The following is a 14,449-nucleotide window of genomic DNA, read 5'->3' on the forward strand; positions in this document are numbered from 1 at the left end:
AGTTTTGTCCTTGTGACCAGATTTGGACTTGTTGATGTCATCTTGTGAAGACGTGAGGATTTGTAAAACAGCTTTGTTTATTTCTCTCGTGAGGATTCTCACATGTTGACATCTTACAATTCAAGGACACTGGTTTGGGTTTCGACTTTTATAGTTGACTACGATTGGCACGAAAAAATGGTTTTATTGTGCCAAGGATGTAACTGTAAGTGTGTGTGTGTGTGTTTTGCTTATTTCGGGTCAGGGCTTGATTAGCGCGGCGGGGCGTAGCAGTTGTGTCCAGCTGCTCTCTCCAGAAGTGTGCCATGATACGCAGCAAGGACTCCAGTGAATGATCCACCTGCGAAGGGAAAAACACTGCTCAGATTTTAACGAGACATATGGCATGTTGCTTACTGAGTCCCTCAGCAGCCTCTAACAAAAACACACCGGTTGTTTGGTTTGTTTTCTTGTTTGAAAGCAGAGGGATGAACCCAAAAGTCTGTGCAAGTTGGAAAAGAATGGACTTCAATTCACATGACAATCCCAATTCATCAGCAGCTTGTGTTTCTGAAGGGGAAAATGTTCTCTGTGTTCATGTGTTGGAATAATGCTGCATTTTTTACGTGTTTACACTGAACTTCAATCTTTCCTCTCCTCCAGTCACCCCTGAACTGTTCCCTGAGACCCCCCTGGTGCCGTCCCTGCCTGCCATATCTTCGGCACGATCCAGCTCCGTCCCTCAGAAGCCTCGGAGGCCCAGTAACAGCGGTTCTGACAGTGCTGCCAGGCCCCGGCCGTTGCGCTCAGCCCCCAGGCCAGGCCCCGGCAGAGGCAGCATGGAGGTGGGCATGCGCGTGGTGCGTGGCCTGGACTGGAAATGGGGAAACCAGGATGATGGAGAGGGCCACGTAGGCACTGTGGTGGAGATCGGGCGGCAGGGCAGCACCACCACGCCGGACAAGACAGTGGTGGTGCAGTGGGACAGCGGCACACGGACCAACTACCGCACTGGCTACCAGGGTGCCTACGACCTGCTGCTTTACGACAACGCTCAGATCGGTAAGCTCGGCTTTATTGTCCTGTAAATGAATTTGCTTCTCTTCACTAAAAAGAAAAAAGAGTAATAGAATAGCATAGACCACATGCATGCATTCATCCACACGTCAAGGCAATGATATTTCTTAGAAAAGTAGTAAAGAATTATTTAAATAGGAGAGTTGGAAAATGACATGTCAGACTTGAACCCGTGCCGCCTGTGTTGAGGACTATAGCCCTCTGTACATAGAGCACGACCTAACCACTAGACTATCAGTGCCCCTCGAAAAACCTTTTTTTTTTTGTTCTGCTTTTGAAGAAATTGAAAAAACAAGGTCATTTCAAAAGCTTCTCTATAAGCCTCTTGGGTCTCATGTTTTTTTCTGAAAAACCGGTTCCACATGTCTATCTTTAAAAAGATTTGCCTGAGTCTCCGTCTGCACAAAGCCTGTTTTGAGAAAGTCTGATACAGTGCAGTCTGCCATCATGCTCTATTTTGGACTTGAATGACACACACACACACACACATTAATGCAGGACTCATTAGCATTTTGCTCTATATAAAGCGACATTTTTCTGCCTCAGAAACTTGCCCTTCAATTAATGGAGCGAATGAAGAGGAGGAGAAGAGATGAGGAGCTGAGGGGGGTTGGGATATTTTCGTCATGCTGTTTGTGTCTCAGTTCTTCCACATCTCCTCATATTAGCTATTGTGAAAAGTTTCAGCTGTACGTGACATATGCACACGATGCTTCAGCGAGCTGCATATCACAGATACACTAAAGATCCTACTCACCTACAAGAGACGACAAGTTCCTTACTATTTGTTTGTAGCAAAATGGTACAGAAATGAAAACGTGAAGCCCACTCACTTCTCTCCTTAACCCCCGCAGGTGTGCGCCACTCCAACATCATCTGCGATAGCTGCAAGAAGCATGGCATCATGGGAATGCGATGGAAGTGCAAAGTGTGCTTCGACTATGACTTGTGCACCCAGTGTTACATGAACAACAAGCATGACCTGGGCCATGCCTTTGAGCGTTACGAGACAGCACACTCTCAGCCGTGAGTACTACTAATTCTAACCGGCTTTGTTCACCTTGTAGGAGGTAATGACTTCTTGACCTCATTAGCATTGTTTACGCAAATGAACTTCAGGTAGTCCAGTGTCTGTCTTCACATGCCTGAGTTATGGACAGCTACAGTGAAGTACTTTCAACAAGGAAACATGACATTGTGACTCCAGACGGCATTAATAGTGTCTGTCCGGCTGATGTCTGTGATTAAGTGCATGCAAACAGGTGATAGCCAATGATCTCGTTTTGAATATAACCAATATCAGACTGTCTTCGACCTTCCTGCTTTACGTCAATGTAATAACCTGCCTGATGAAATGTCCTGGACTTGAATTTAGTGTTTGTTGGGGAAATGTTCACTTTCTTGCTGTCTGAATCATCTTCTTCAGATGTCTTTACGTCGTTTCTTCTAGTTTGTACTAGAAGGAGTAGATCTTTATTTTAGTATTCTTACAAACCTACTGAATGAGCAACATTCCGGATAAATATGACTGTAATATCACGGTCTGCAACGTAACGATCTATTAGTGGGAGAAGTTGATCCGTTGTTTACAGCAGAGCAGTTTCAGTTGATCTGAAGCTTTTGTTTATGAGCAGCGTGTGGTCATGTGACCTGTAATAAACTTTTCACAGCTACAGTGAAGACAGATTTGAGTCAGTTGTTGCGTCGATTTCAAGGATGAAATTGGATGTCGGATGTCTGGTTTTCATATCTTTAGTTTACACTCACACACATTCTTCTTCGCGGTTGTGTGAAGATCGACTTAACCTGTGTTAGTCTCGGCCCATTTGAACATCTGCAGCTTCAGTTTTGGAGGGTAAATAGTAAACAGAGTTAAACTGTGAGTCTTACTGTGCTGGAAAATAAAAGTTTTTAATCTATTTCAGCGAAATTTAAAGTGGAAACAAAAAGTGCATTTGTTTCTGTGTTTAGTCAGCTTAGACAAATCCTGCTTGGGCCCGCTGAGGATAAATGTTTAGTGAGCTGATTCCAAGTGTCCTGCGTTTCCAGCTCTCCCTTCAAAATCCACTCTTCTGCATCAATTCACAGTAAAGCTCCAAACTGCCTCCAGCCACCGTCTGAATGTCAGCTGGATGGCCTGTTCTCTTTTTAACGAGGTGATATGTATGACCCAGATTTCTTCTATAGCTATGCCAGGTCCTGGTCCAACTCTGTCCCATCTACGTGCCTGAGCCTGCTGTCAGAGGAACGGTAAAACAAGTGGTGGTTGAGTCAAGACCTGTTTGACTCTATTCATATTCTAGTTATCTTTACTTTTTTAGATGTATTTATAATTGGATTCAAATTCAGTCTCGTTGAATCCAAATGTTTATTCAAAAAGAGGACTTTCCCCTGATTTTAAAAACGTACCTTAACTATGGATTTCGACAAACAGAATGAAAATCCCCTTCTGCCTTTCCTGACAGTCTCTGTGTCTCTGGCTTCAGATCAGTGCAGCGTCACATTAGTTCTTCCCTTGACACCAGCATCATTACTTGTCAAAGTCAGTGTTCCTGAATACCACAGGCAGCTCCAGTAAGGATATGGTGAACCTTCAAGTTTTACTCTTGTGATTTAGTTCCTTTAGATTTTCAGGCTTATTTGCACCAGGCAGAGCACACAATGCATCCTGGTACATGTAGGGCAAGGACTGCTAGCAATTCAGTTTGCTTTGACAATATAGCATACACTAAAGAAATAAAAAGATTTACCATCAGAGCTGATTGTATGAAAACTCCCCCTTTTACAAGTTATTCGACTTCAAATGTCTGACTCCGAAAGTGAGACATAAAATCGCTTTGTACACAGAAGGGACAAATATATCGTTAGGACTGTAGCTCCAAATCATGGGATGACAGGAATCGAGTTTCATCTCTCTACTGATTTTATCTTGACGTCCTAATATGGCTTTATGTTGTGACATTCTGTCTCCAATGCAAACATTGTCATCAGATGCATCATGCTAATAATCAGGGATGCCATAGTTTAATGATGTGTTTGATCTAAAGCCTCTTTTTGTATGCAACATGAATGGTATTCTGATGTTCATGAGTGCTACTGACAGGCACAGAGAGGAGAGCAGCCGGGAGAAGGGAGGACAGTCATTTCAAAGTCTTGTGTTAGAGTTTCCCAATTTTTAAAATTTTTTTAAAAGAAAGATCTCAGTTTTCCTGTTAATGCATTTTTGTTCCAAATATCGTTTATTGGTCTCATGACCTTCCAATAATCTGTGTCGGCCCTGGAAAACCAATATTGGTCGACTTCTTCAGTGCAATGATATCTGCGTGCCGTACATGATGCACCTTAAAGGCTGGTTTACCGTTCACCTGTAAAACTCAAAGAAGAGGAAGAATCAGTTTTTTTCCCACATTTACACACAACTTATAAAAAGGTTTACAGAACCCTTCATCATTTTGGACTTCTTACTCTGATGGAGAACGCTCATTCAAGTCAGAATTTCAAGCCACATAATAATGAAACTAGTCTCTGGACTCATTTCAAAGGGCTTCTTTGTGAGTTCCACTTTCTTATTAAGCGTCGCTTGTTCGGCTCCGCTCAGCATAACAGTCATTTCTGTTGCTCCTCCCGTCCGTGTCGTATTTGAATGATACACTCCCTGAAGGTGAAACTAAATTGAGCCTCTTTGAAAAAGTGTTTTTCTCAAGTATTACACCGAAATGAACAAATTGAGTTTTACATAACAGTGATATAATTGAGTGACATTCAGCCAACCGTTCTTAGATTAGGTGACATTAAGTCCCATGATGACTAAATGAAGTGATTCATTATATGTTCATTAACTTCCTTTCAGACACTATAGGTGGTGGTGATTGAAACAGTTTATTGGTCAGCTTGTATGTTTGAGGTCACGGCTAAACAGGAAGTTGGTGGGAGCATATGATTCTTACCGTAACGTAAACAAAGGACGACATACATATTTATTCTCAACATCATCATCGTCACGGTTTGTCTCCTTCGTATGTGATAATAAGCGTGAACGTCACACAAAGTCATTTTCTTTCTGACGTTTGTTTGTTTGTTTTTTCGATTCAGGTGAAAATATTTTTAACAAACAGCTGCCATGAGTCAAAAACGGAGCGCTGAATGAATCACAAACATGTGATACATGACGCACGTTTTTGTAATTGGTCATTGGAAAGAAGAAATTAATGCAGTATTGGGAGCCTAGGACTTCTTCTTTTGTTGTCGTGGTAACGATACAGGCATTGATATTCAATTATGACTACCCTAAGTTTAGTTTTGACGTATTAAATCTGCCCTTCGTTTGCAGTGGCCGTCCTCAGGCAGTCGGACTGGAGCTGGTTGGGTGTGATGAAGAAACATAAAATGTGTGGATTATATCATCAGTTTAGTATCATTCATACTTGGAAATTTCTCATGATTTGACAACTATCAAAAACTTTTTTGCGTAATGTCCGTGAGTATACAGAGTTATATTTGTAGCTCAGACGAGGGACGGCGTGTTCATCTGGCTGATCATCACATGAAAGTCACTTTTTTTTCTCATCAGATAACAAAATAGAGAACTACACTACAGTCTCTCCCTCCGCCCCCCAAACACACAGTACTTCTTTATATCGACACAACACTGACCCATATTTCACTGAGAGCATTTCAAAAGACTTATTTATAATCTGGAAGTCATGGGACTCTCTGTGGATATCTGCATGGAAAGTCAAATTTAGCTTGGTTTCGTGATGACTGAGACTTGTTTTTGTCCTGCAGTGATTCGTCTTAGGGGACTGGGGTTTGGCTTTCTGGTACTTAAGAGGGGTTTCTTTCATGAGGACCAAACATGTGTGAGGGTTTAATAGCAGCTTTGAGCAGGCTGGGTCTGTTTGTAGTTTACAGACATGCTGTTGGCAGGAACTTGGCGTGTGTCCTGAGGGGACAATGGGAAGTCGTGCTGACACTCCACAGTCCTACCATCACAAACATGTTGTGAGGCCTGAGCCGGATGTACTATCAGCATCCCATTGTCAACACAACAGATATAATTGGATTAGCATGCTAACATCCTAAACGCTGAGGATTAGCATCTTAACATATTCAACTTACTTTGTGACAGCTATTATTACAAAACAGGTGTTGGATATGTGCGGCTCTTAAAGCCTTGTGTGGCTGTTACATTATTGAGTGTGGACTCTTTTAGGAAATGTTTGTGAATATCTGTGAAACTGTGAAAGGTTTGATAACTGAAAGATCTTTACTGGGGATGTAACGATTCACTCAACTCACGATACAGTTTTCTTGCGATTGATTTGAAGAGAATCTGGAGGTGGTTGGAGCTTCTCATCGTGTTGTTGATTAAATGCTACATCATGTTGGTTGTGCTATTTGTGAAGTTCTCTGTCTTGTTGTAATATTTGCACACAGTTTTTTGTGTTTTTGTTTTCTGCCTTTGGAAGCCAAAATGCTTCCACTGTCATGATTAGGTCTGCTTTTCACAACCAACCTCCTCCGCTCTACAGCTGCTGACGCTTCACGATATTTACTGCGATTCCTTTTGTCAGAGAACCGATTCGACACCTTTGAATTGATTTTTAACTGCCTCACGATGAACCTTTACATCACTAATCTTTACAATAAGAGAATAAAATCACTCGCATAGAAAAGAAGGAAGGTAGCATCAGGAGTGTCGTGTCATAAATACAAGTTGACTGACAGTAACACTCACTGAGTAAACAACATAAACAAGGTGGAAAAAGAAAGCTTAACTTACAGTACGTCACCTCAAAAAAACACATGAATTAATATAAAGTAAGAATGACATAAGAACACTGAATAAAACAAAGATAATAAGAGACACAAAGTTGTGAGAAGCCTGTCGCAGGGCAGTCGTGACAAGCTAAATGAGTTAAAGTAAAAGTAACTTCTATGATGGAAAAGTTTGAAGTCTTCGCGACAGAAGTCTGCTGGATGTTGTGAATGGCTCACAGTCCTGCATTTGTTTAACACCCGTTGGTTGTAGTACACAGGGAGGCGTGTGTGTGCATGCTGACAGCGCTCAGGGCAGCATATGCGTGTACCATATGTTTACGAGGAGATGGTTGGTATGCAGCTGGTTAATCGGCTCTTCAACACACAAACACCACACGCACGCAGTTCCAGGCAACCTGTCGGCTCGACTCCCCGCTTAATCCTTCCCTCGCACATCAAGCCGCACTGCTGCAGCTGACCTCCTCAATTCTCCACCCTGTTGTCTCGATTACGGCGCATCAATCCAATCCCCACCACGGAGTTTCCAGTACTTTCTCCGGCTTCGAGCTAGAGTTTTGCTCTTCACATTTTCACTTTTGCTTTGTTCGAGTGGGTTAGCTGGAATGTTTGTGCTCATTCCTCACGACAAATGTACGTGTGTAGATTTGCTCACGTCACTCGTATCACTCCAACACAAACTAGTTTCTTCTGTAGTGCTTATTAAAGTCTTTACTTCTCTGGTAGGTGAAGTCAAGACCCAATGAAACCTGTTACATGGTAGTCTTCTTCATTAGTGTTAAAGTACAGTAGTAGAGTCAATCAGTAATATAAGCAGACGTCAGTACTTGAGTTTACATTTTGTGAAACTGTAGCCGTTCCTAAAATGATCAAATTGATTTTTTGATGATTTTTTTTTAAATTAGCACAATGGGGTTTTCTTTCGCACGTATTAAAGTAAAGGTCCAGGACTTTATCAAAGCTGACCAAAAAAACGTGTGCTCTGATGTTCCAGGCACTGTGATTGTTAAAGTCATTTCTACTCATTTATCGAATGTGACTGTCTGCTCAAACATTCAAAAATCTTATAGTCAGACACCACAAACAGACCAAAGTAAAAACATGGCTGACACTTGATCTGGTTGACTGAACCTCACTGGGTATTCCTATTTACTTCCAAAAGTAAAGCTAACCCTCGGCAGCTGTCATGTCAGTAGGTGTAGGTTTCTCGTCCTCATCCTGTCTGGGAGCTGAGGTGACATTTGGCCGAGCAGGATTAGAAAGCTTGATCCTCTGAAAGAGCTGTTGTCTTTCCCGGAGAGGTTAACATTGAACATCAACAACACCGAGGTCGTGTTAATATCTCGAGAAGTAGTGACATCTTTATGTCCACTTTACTATCGAAATAAACGTGGATCAAGTTTTAGTCTGAGTCTCTGAATGAACTAACTTTCCTGTTGTTATCAAAGTTCAAATCAGGAGCTGAGGTCTGAACTAGATCCGCTTTGTGCCATCAGGACGTTGGCACTGTTTGCCACACGCTCCATGACCTTTAATACTACGAGTTCAGGAAGTCTGGGCAGTGCTAAAACCAACACCTTTAATTTGCCTTCTCACAGTTGAACTATTTATACCCTGTTTTCCAAGAAAAGAAAAAGAAAGCACAACACAATCTATGTAATGTATCGTGGCGAAGCAGAAAAAGGCTATTCTTGAATACACACATTTTGTACTGAACAGCAAATGAATCTCCACCTGTCCTCTTGTATTTAGATGTGGGAAATTCAACATCCTATCCGTGCTCTGTGCTCTGCCCTAAGGTGGCCTGCTTCCTGGTAGCTCTGCTTTTCAGGGATTAGGCTCAAAGCTTTATACGCAGATTCTCACCGTCCTCAGCACAGACCTGTCCAGGCTCAGTCCCATTCGGACATTGACTGCGTGCTGGCTCTCTGAGCCTCATGTGCTGCTTTTTGCTGCTGTAGCACCAATCCAGCCAGTGACAGGGGGATGAAGTTAGCTGAGGCTAACTTTAAGCAAAAGCCCATCACAAGAGAGACATGTAGGAGCAGCAAAGCCTCCATGAGGCTCCCTGAGGACGACAGCTCTCCAAAGGCTCTTTTTCTTTTGATCTCTGTGGATTTTCTATGTCTTTGAGTCAATCCGAAAAGCTGTTTGGGTTGAAAGGAAGCTTGGTTTTGATCTCTTCAAGAAAGTATGGGAATAGGCAGCTCCTTTGCACCAAGATCTGATCAAATCTTTACTATAAGGTATGTCAGATATTGATGATTATTTAACTATGTGTGAGCATGTAACCTGACTCTGAACTACTATTATTATTATAGGTCAGTGCCAGCTAAGAGGACTCAGACACTGGTGTCTGTGCTTTTGCATATGTAAAAAAATGACTTTGTATTAAGTACACATCCTGCTTAAGTCTTGGACACACCGCAGCACAAACTCCTTCTCGACGCAGAGCAGGAAACTGAAGAGTCATATACCTAACAATATCATTCTTGATAGATTAAAATAAAAGCAGAAGAACAGTGCGTGGTTTTTAGAGAGTTCATGTTCTTCAGCAGTAGGAAGCAAAAATACATCAGGAACTCGACGTAACACTAAACAGGAAGCACTGTGCTAATGGGAGAGGAGAAGAAGAAAAGTGATGTTTACAAATCAGGTTTTAAAGCGTTCTTAAACGTTTTGCAGATTTCTGTTTGGTAGACGATTGATTTATAAAGGTGAAGTAGATCATGTGTTTCAGTCGATTTTAAAGAATTAATATGTTTGTTGTTATGGTGTCAGGTGTGATTTATCCAGACACATGATATCATACATCTCAAAACTAAGATGTATGATATCATGTGTATGATGTCATGTGTCTGCTCATCAGAGCACTTCATCATGACTTTGATCAGGATTAGATTTGTTCACCTTTATGGTAAAAAGCAGTAATAGTGTATGATGTAGATCCCAGTTTGCATAAGATAGTGACATTAGACTGATGCATACGCTGGGATTATATTCTAATTTTGCTAAAATAAGTTTAAAACAATTTCAATACCAGCACATCATCAAACTGCCTGAATAATCATTTCTTGCAGTGTTTTGAATAATGACACTCTGTATGGTGATTTGTATCGTATCAGCAGATTTGTGCAGATCTGAAGCACGGGACGTGTCAATGGTCGCTTCATCGTTTAGTTAATCTGACTTAGCGTTAAATTATCAAACATTTTATGGGAAGTGCAGTCAATGCAGCTTATGTTTAAAAGCACTTCAGACTGTTTTTTCATCAGAATTTGTTTGAATATGTAAATTTGGATTAATGTGTATGAATTTCGTGAACAGGACTTGACAGTGTGTAGTGGTGCGTTGAACCGTCTGTTCAGCTGTGTCTTCATGCTCCTATCACAGAGTGAGCTTGGCACCGAGGCAGAACCTTCCGCGGATCATCCTCAAAGGAATCTTCCAGGGGGTTAAAGTGGTTCGTGGACCTGACTGGGACTGGGGAAACCAGGACGGTGAGTGCTGGTTCTGCGGGGTGGACTGCTCCTAACCATTAACACGGCTCTGCCGACTCAGCAGGCCCCCCTGCCTTCTTAAGCATGAAGCTGTACCTCTTCAAAGTGTTTCACCGTTCACAACCCACAATAACATTCTAACCTCACGTCTCATTAACCCACACAATGTCCTGTTCGTATGTGTCTGTGTGTTCTTATATTGCTGGTGACTCATGTGAGTCTGCTGCACAGATGTGCCCGTCAGTGTGTCTTCACAGTAACATTTGTCTTTGTTGTTCTTTTCTTTGTTCCAGCCCCGTGTGGTGGCATAAACTGAGAACCACACTCACTTAAGACAAAGTGTTTGTTGCAGGTGTTGAGAAACTAGAGATCTGCTCTGCCCTGATCTTGTGTCCATAAAATGTCTTTACTTTGTCACGTTCGTGCTGTTACAGTTTTGAACAGTTTCTACATTTCACATTTAAACAATCTGCCCTGGTTGATGTCTGAAATAGTAATTGAGAGCATTCTTCCACATCAGTGGGCTACATTGAAGACCCCTGACCGTTCCCTTTAGGAGGAATGCTAATGTATCTTTATGTGTTCTTTGGTCTGGGGTCATATTTGTGTCTGAGAATAGAAATGTTCCCTTTTTTCTGGGCTGAAGCGAATGAGTCAAAATGTCCTTTTGGTGTCTTTCAAATCAACGCCCCGGGGTTTGGTTAAGTCACTCATCAGGCCTAAATAGTGTAAGCGGTAAGTGCATACATAAAGCTCTGAGCATGCTCAGTAACCCCCAGCTTCCCATGTGCTCTCCCGGGTCACTGGTTTAGCTGGTGTGGTTATGCACTAGGGCAGCGTGATGACTTTAAAGGTTTAACAAGGACTCTTTTACACCATCAAACATGATGTACACTTCTTTACACACAGGGTTAAGGAGGGCCTTGATAAGGATGTGTTTTGATGGAAAATGGGAATTCTTATATTTTTGACCTGGTGCTTTTGTGTTTTGTGTTGAAGAACATTTCAGGACTGAGCAGGCTCTAGAAAAAGGCAGAACATGACTTGAACTCTTGGCAGCTTTTGTGTCTTCGGGGGAAATTGTCTCTCACTTGTCTTGGCCATTGTTTGTCATATCATTTGTCTCATATGTTTGCATGCTGCTTGTCAAATTTTACATAATTACACATGTCGACAGTTCTCCACACATTTTGTCCCGATCAAAAACACTGTTTCTTTCATCTGCTGACTCTTCTTTCTTCAATGAGCTGATATTTTTCCTCTCCAACCCAGTGATGTATTTCTGTATATGTGTGTATGTTTGTTTTTATTTATTTGTGTGTGTGTGTGTGTGTGTGTGTGTGTGTGTGTAGGCGGGGAGGGTAAGGTTGGGAAAGTAGTGGACATACGAGGCTGGGACACAGAGTCTGGTCGAAGTGTGGCAAGCGTCACCTGGTCTAATGGCACTACCAATGTCTACCGAATGGGACACAAAGGCAAAGTAGACCTCAAGTACGTGTCTGACGGCCAAGGAGGCTTCTATTACAAAGATCACCTACCCAAACTAGGTAAGACACACTGATTCCTGTTTCTAATGAACATTATGAGTTATTGTAACAGTCATGTTAAGGCTCCCATACCAAGTTAAGAGTAAAGCAATACTTAATTTGTACAATGTCGTTTTCCCAACTCTAGACTGTAGTCTTTGTTCCTGAGCATTTATACAGGAAGTTCAGACCCTTCACTTCATCTGGAACAAAATCTTAATTAATGTTTAAGTATGTTTACCAAAAATGCATTTGGTTAGAGTTTGGAAATCCTGACGTGATAGGTTCACCACAAGTCCTGTATTGTTTATACTGTTTGTGTCTTCTGCCTGACTTTTATAATATGATTTTTTAATCAATCTAAAGTCTGCTCGGAAATATAATGCTGATTGAAACCAGACTGTGATTGTTGTGGGCTCCATGTTAGTTCTACGTTTTCGTTGACGCTAACACCTGTCCGTTCAGGAGAGCATGCGGAGCTGCAGCGTCAGGAGAGTGCTGACGGACACTCCTTCCAGCAGGGGGACAAGGTCAAATGTCTGTTGGAGGTGGACATCCTGCGACAGATGCAAGAAGGGCATGGAGGCTGGAACCCCAAAATGGCCGAGGTATTATTATCAGCTTCACATGTCGCCCTGTTCTACAATGTAAAGAGAAAAAACTGAAGTTCCCTTATTGTTCCCAACTTCTGATAATGACCTCCTTTATACTGTGCCTATGGTATGTGCTCTTTACGTTTTAGACGCACATAGCCTCCCAGTCCAAACACGTGTCCCTTTGAACATTGTGTACAGAATATTTATGTAAGTGGCTCAGATGGATGTTGGCTTGCAGCAGAGTGAAAAGAAACAGAGCATCCAACTCTCGAATCACAGCTGCTAAAGGGAACATTAAGGTCACAGCAATGCAGACAAAGGCCCAGAGTGACACAGTCTGTTTGTGTTCGCAGTACATCTGCCGGATCGGGACTGTTCACAGAATCACTGACCGAGGAGACGTACGAGTCCAGTACAGCAACAACATCCGCTGGACTTTCCATCCGGGGGCCCTCACCAAGGTACTGAGCTCCAGATAAGCTTCTTTCAGAGCACTTACGTACATCTGAGGGTTCTCAGCTCATTTTAAATACATCTCTTTCCGCTAGGTGAACACTTTTGGAGTTGGAGAACTAGTAAGAGTACTGGAGGACATGGAGAGTGTGAAGAGACTGCAGGCCGGCCATGGAGAGTGGACAGACAGCATGGCTCCTGTATGCTCACTAAGCCTTATAATGAAAAGTCTTTATTTTTTTGGCACTTTTTTCAGAAATGAGATAATATTAACGGTAACTTCCGAGTTGACTTGACAAAATAAAAAAAGAGCTTTAACTTGCCATTGGTTTTCTCACCAAGAACTGATGACTTCATTGTTATTAAAGCCTTCAGATTTGTAAGCACAGAATCTTTTCATGTTTCCTCAGTTCGTTGACTATTCTTGACCCGTGATTTCGTAACCAGAACTAAACTCTGACCCGAGACTTTCAAGACAATCACTTGTTCCTCACCTTTGTGATTTTGTAGTATCTTAAAAGTACTCGCTGCTCTGTGTGCATGATGCTAGCTACGTCACATGCTACAGTTAAGCATTCTTTTGGCAGACAACGCCCTAAATTAGGAGTGACCTACTTCCTAAAAATATTCATTGTATGTGAGGAAGTTCAGAACCATTTCCCAGAATGTGCACGGGCTTATATTCACCTGAAATTAAAGACGCTCAGAAACTGCGCCTTTATAGTACATACCATACTATACATAGATTTTTGTTAACTAGATTTCACACTTTTTTGTCAATGCAAACCTCCCCTCTAAATGTTTAGCCCACCTTAAGACCACAGACTGCTTGCTTAGAGTTTTTTCCCCTCCCTAGGTGCTCGGCCAGGTCGGAAAGGTGTTAAAAGTTTATGCAGACGGTGACCTTCGGGTGGCGTTTGGTGGTCAGACATGGACGTTCAACCCAGCGTGCCTCTCAGCCCAGCCTGTGGAGGTGGACGCCAACCTCATGACAGCTGAGAACCCCAACGATTCTGGAAGTAAGGCCTCTGCCGGGACGAGGGGGCTCATCTCTAACACTACAGCAGCAGCTTTGCCTTCTGCGTGCATCCATTCATCCTCTCCCTTTCTCATTCCAGCTCTGTCATGCATGCTTTCACATACACGCTGCAACTGTGCCACTCATGGCCACCGTCGCAACCATTCCCTGTCTGTTTCTTTTTCAGCAATGTGTCTACAGGGTGTCATTTCCTGAAATGTGCCTCTCTGTGGCTTGTCATGAGCCTGCATGTTGACAGCGGGAGGCTTTGGCAGCTCAGCCTACATTTGTCATCTTTTCTGCAGCCTTTTTAATCATGACTAAATCTGTTGTGTGCATGTGTTTATGTCAGTAGAGGGAAACGTATGTGTGTTTATGGGAAATGTGTGTGTGGGGCCAGAACACAACGCATGGGGGACATTTTGACTCATTCTCCTGGTTTCACTTTGAGTTCAGCTTTGAAAATATAAAAGCTTTATCCATGTGTTTGTCCTGGGATTTGGGTCCTCTGGAGGACTCTTG

The 14,449-nt window shown here is 42.4% G+C and overlaps 1 protein-coding gene across 4 annotated transcripts in view; it reads left to right on the forward strand.

Annotated features, from left to right (window-relative positions):
• mib2 (MIB E3 ubiquitin protein ligase 2) overlaps window positions 1-14,449 on the forward strand; it is a 45,598-nt gene that overhangs the window by 13,207 nt on the left and 17,942 nt on the right. For 3 of the 4 annotated variants that reach the window (XM_079360353.1, XM_079360354.1, XM_079360352.1), the window contains exons 2-9: window positions 643-1,041; window positions 1,911-2,082; window positions 10,228-10,334; window positions 11,687-11,881; window positions 12,326-12,468; window positions 12,810-12,917; window positions 13,005-13,109; window positions 13,766-13,928. In XM_079360353.1, the coding sequence (XP_079216479.1) occupies window positions 819-1,041; window positions 1,911-2,082; window positions 10,228-10,334; window positions 11,687-11,881; window positions 12,326-12,468; window positions 12,810-12,917; window positions 13,005-13,109; window positions 13,766-13,928 (1,216 nt within the window). In that variant the 5' untranslated portion in view covers window positions 643-818. The remainder of the gene's footprint in view (window positions 1-642; window positions 1,042-1,910; window positions 2,083-10,227; window positions 10,335-11,686; window positions 11,882-12,325; window positions 12,469-12,809; window positions 12,918-13,004; window positions 13,110-13,765; window positions 13,929-14,449) is intronic. The other variant, XM_079360355.1, reaches the window with a different exon arrangement.

The sequence above is a fragment of the Symphodus melops genome, assembly GCF_947650265.1.
Source record: "Symphodus melops genome assembly, chromosome: 13".
NCBI classification, from domain to species: Eukaryota; Metazoa; Chordata; class Actinopteri; order Labriformes; family Labridae; genus Symphodus; species Symphodus melops.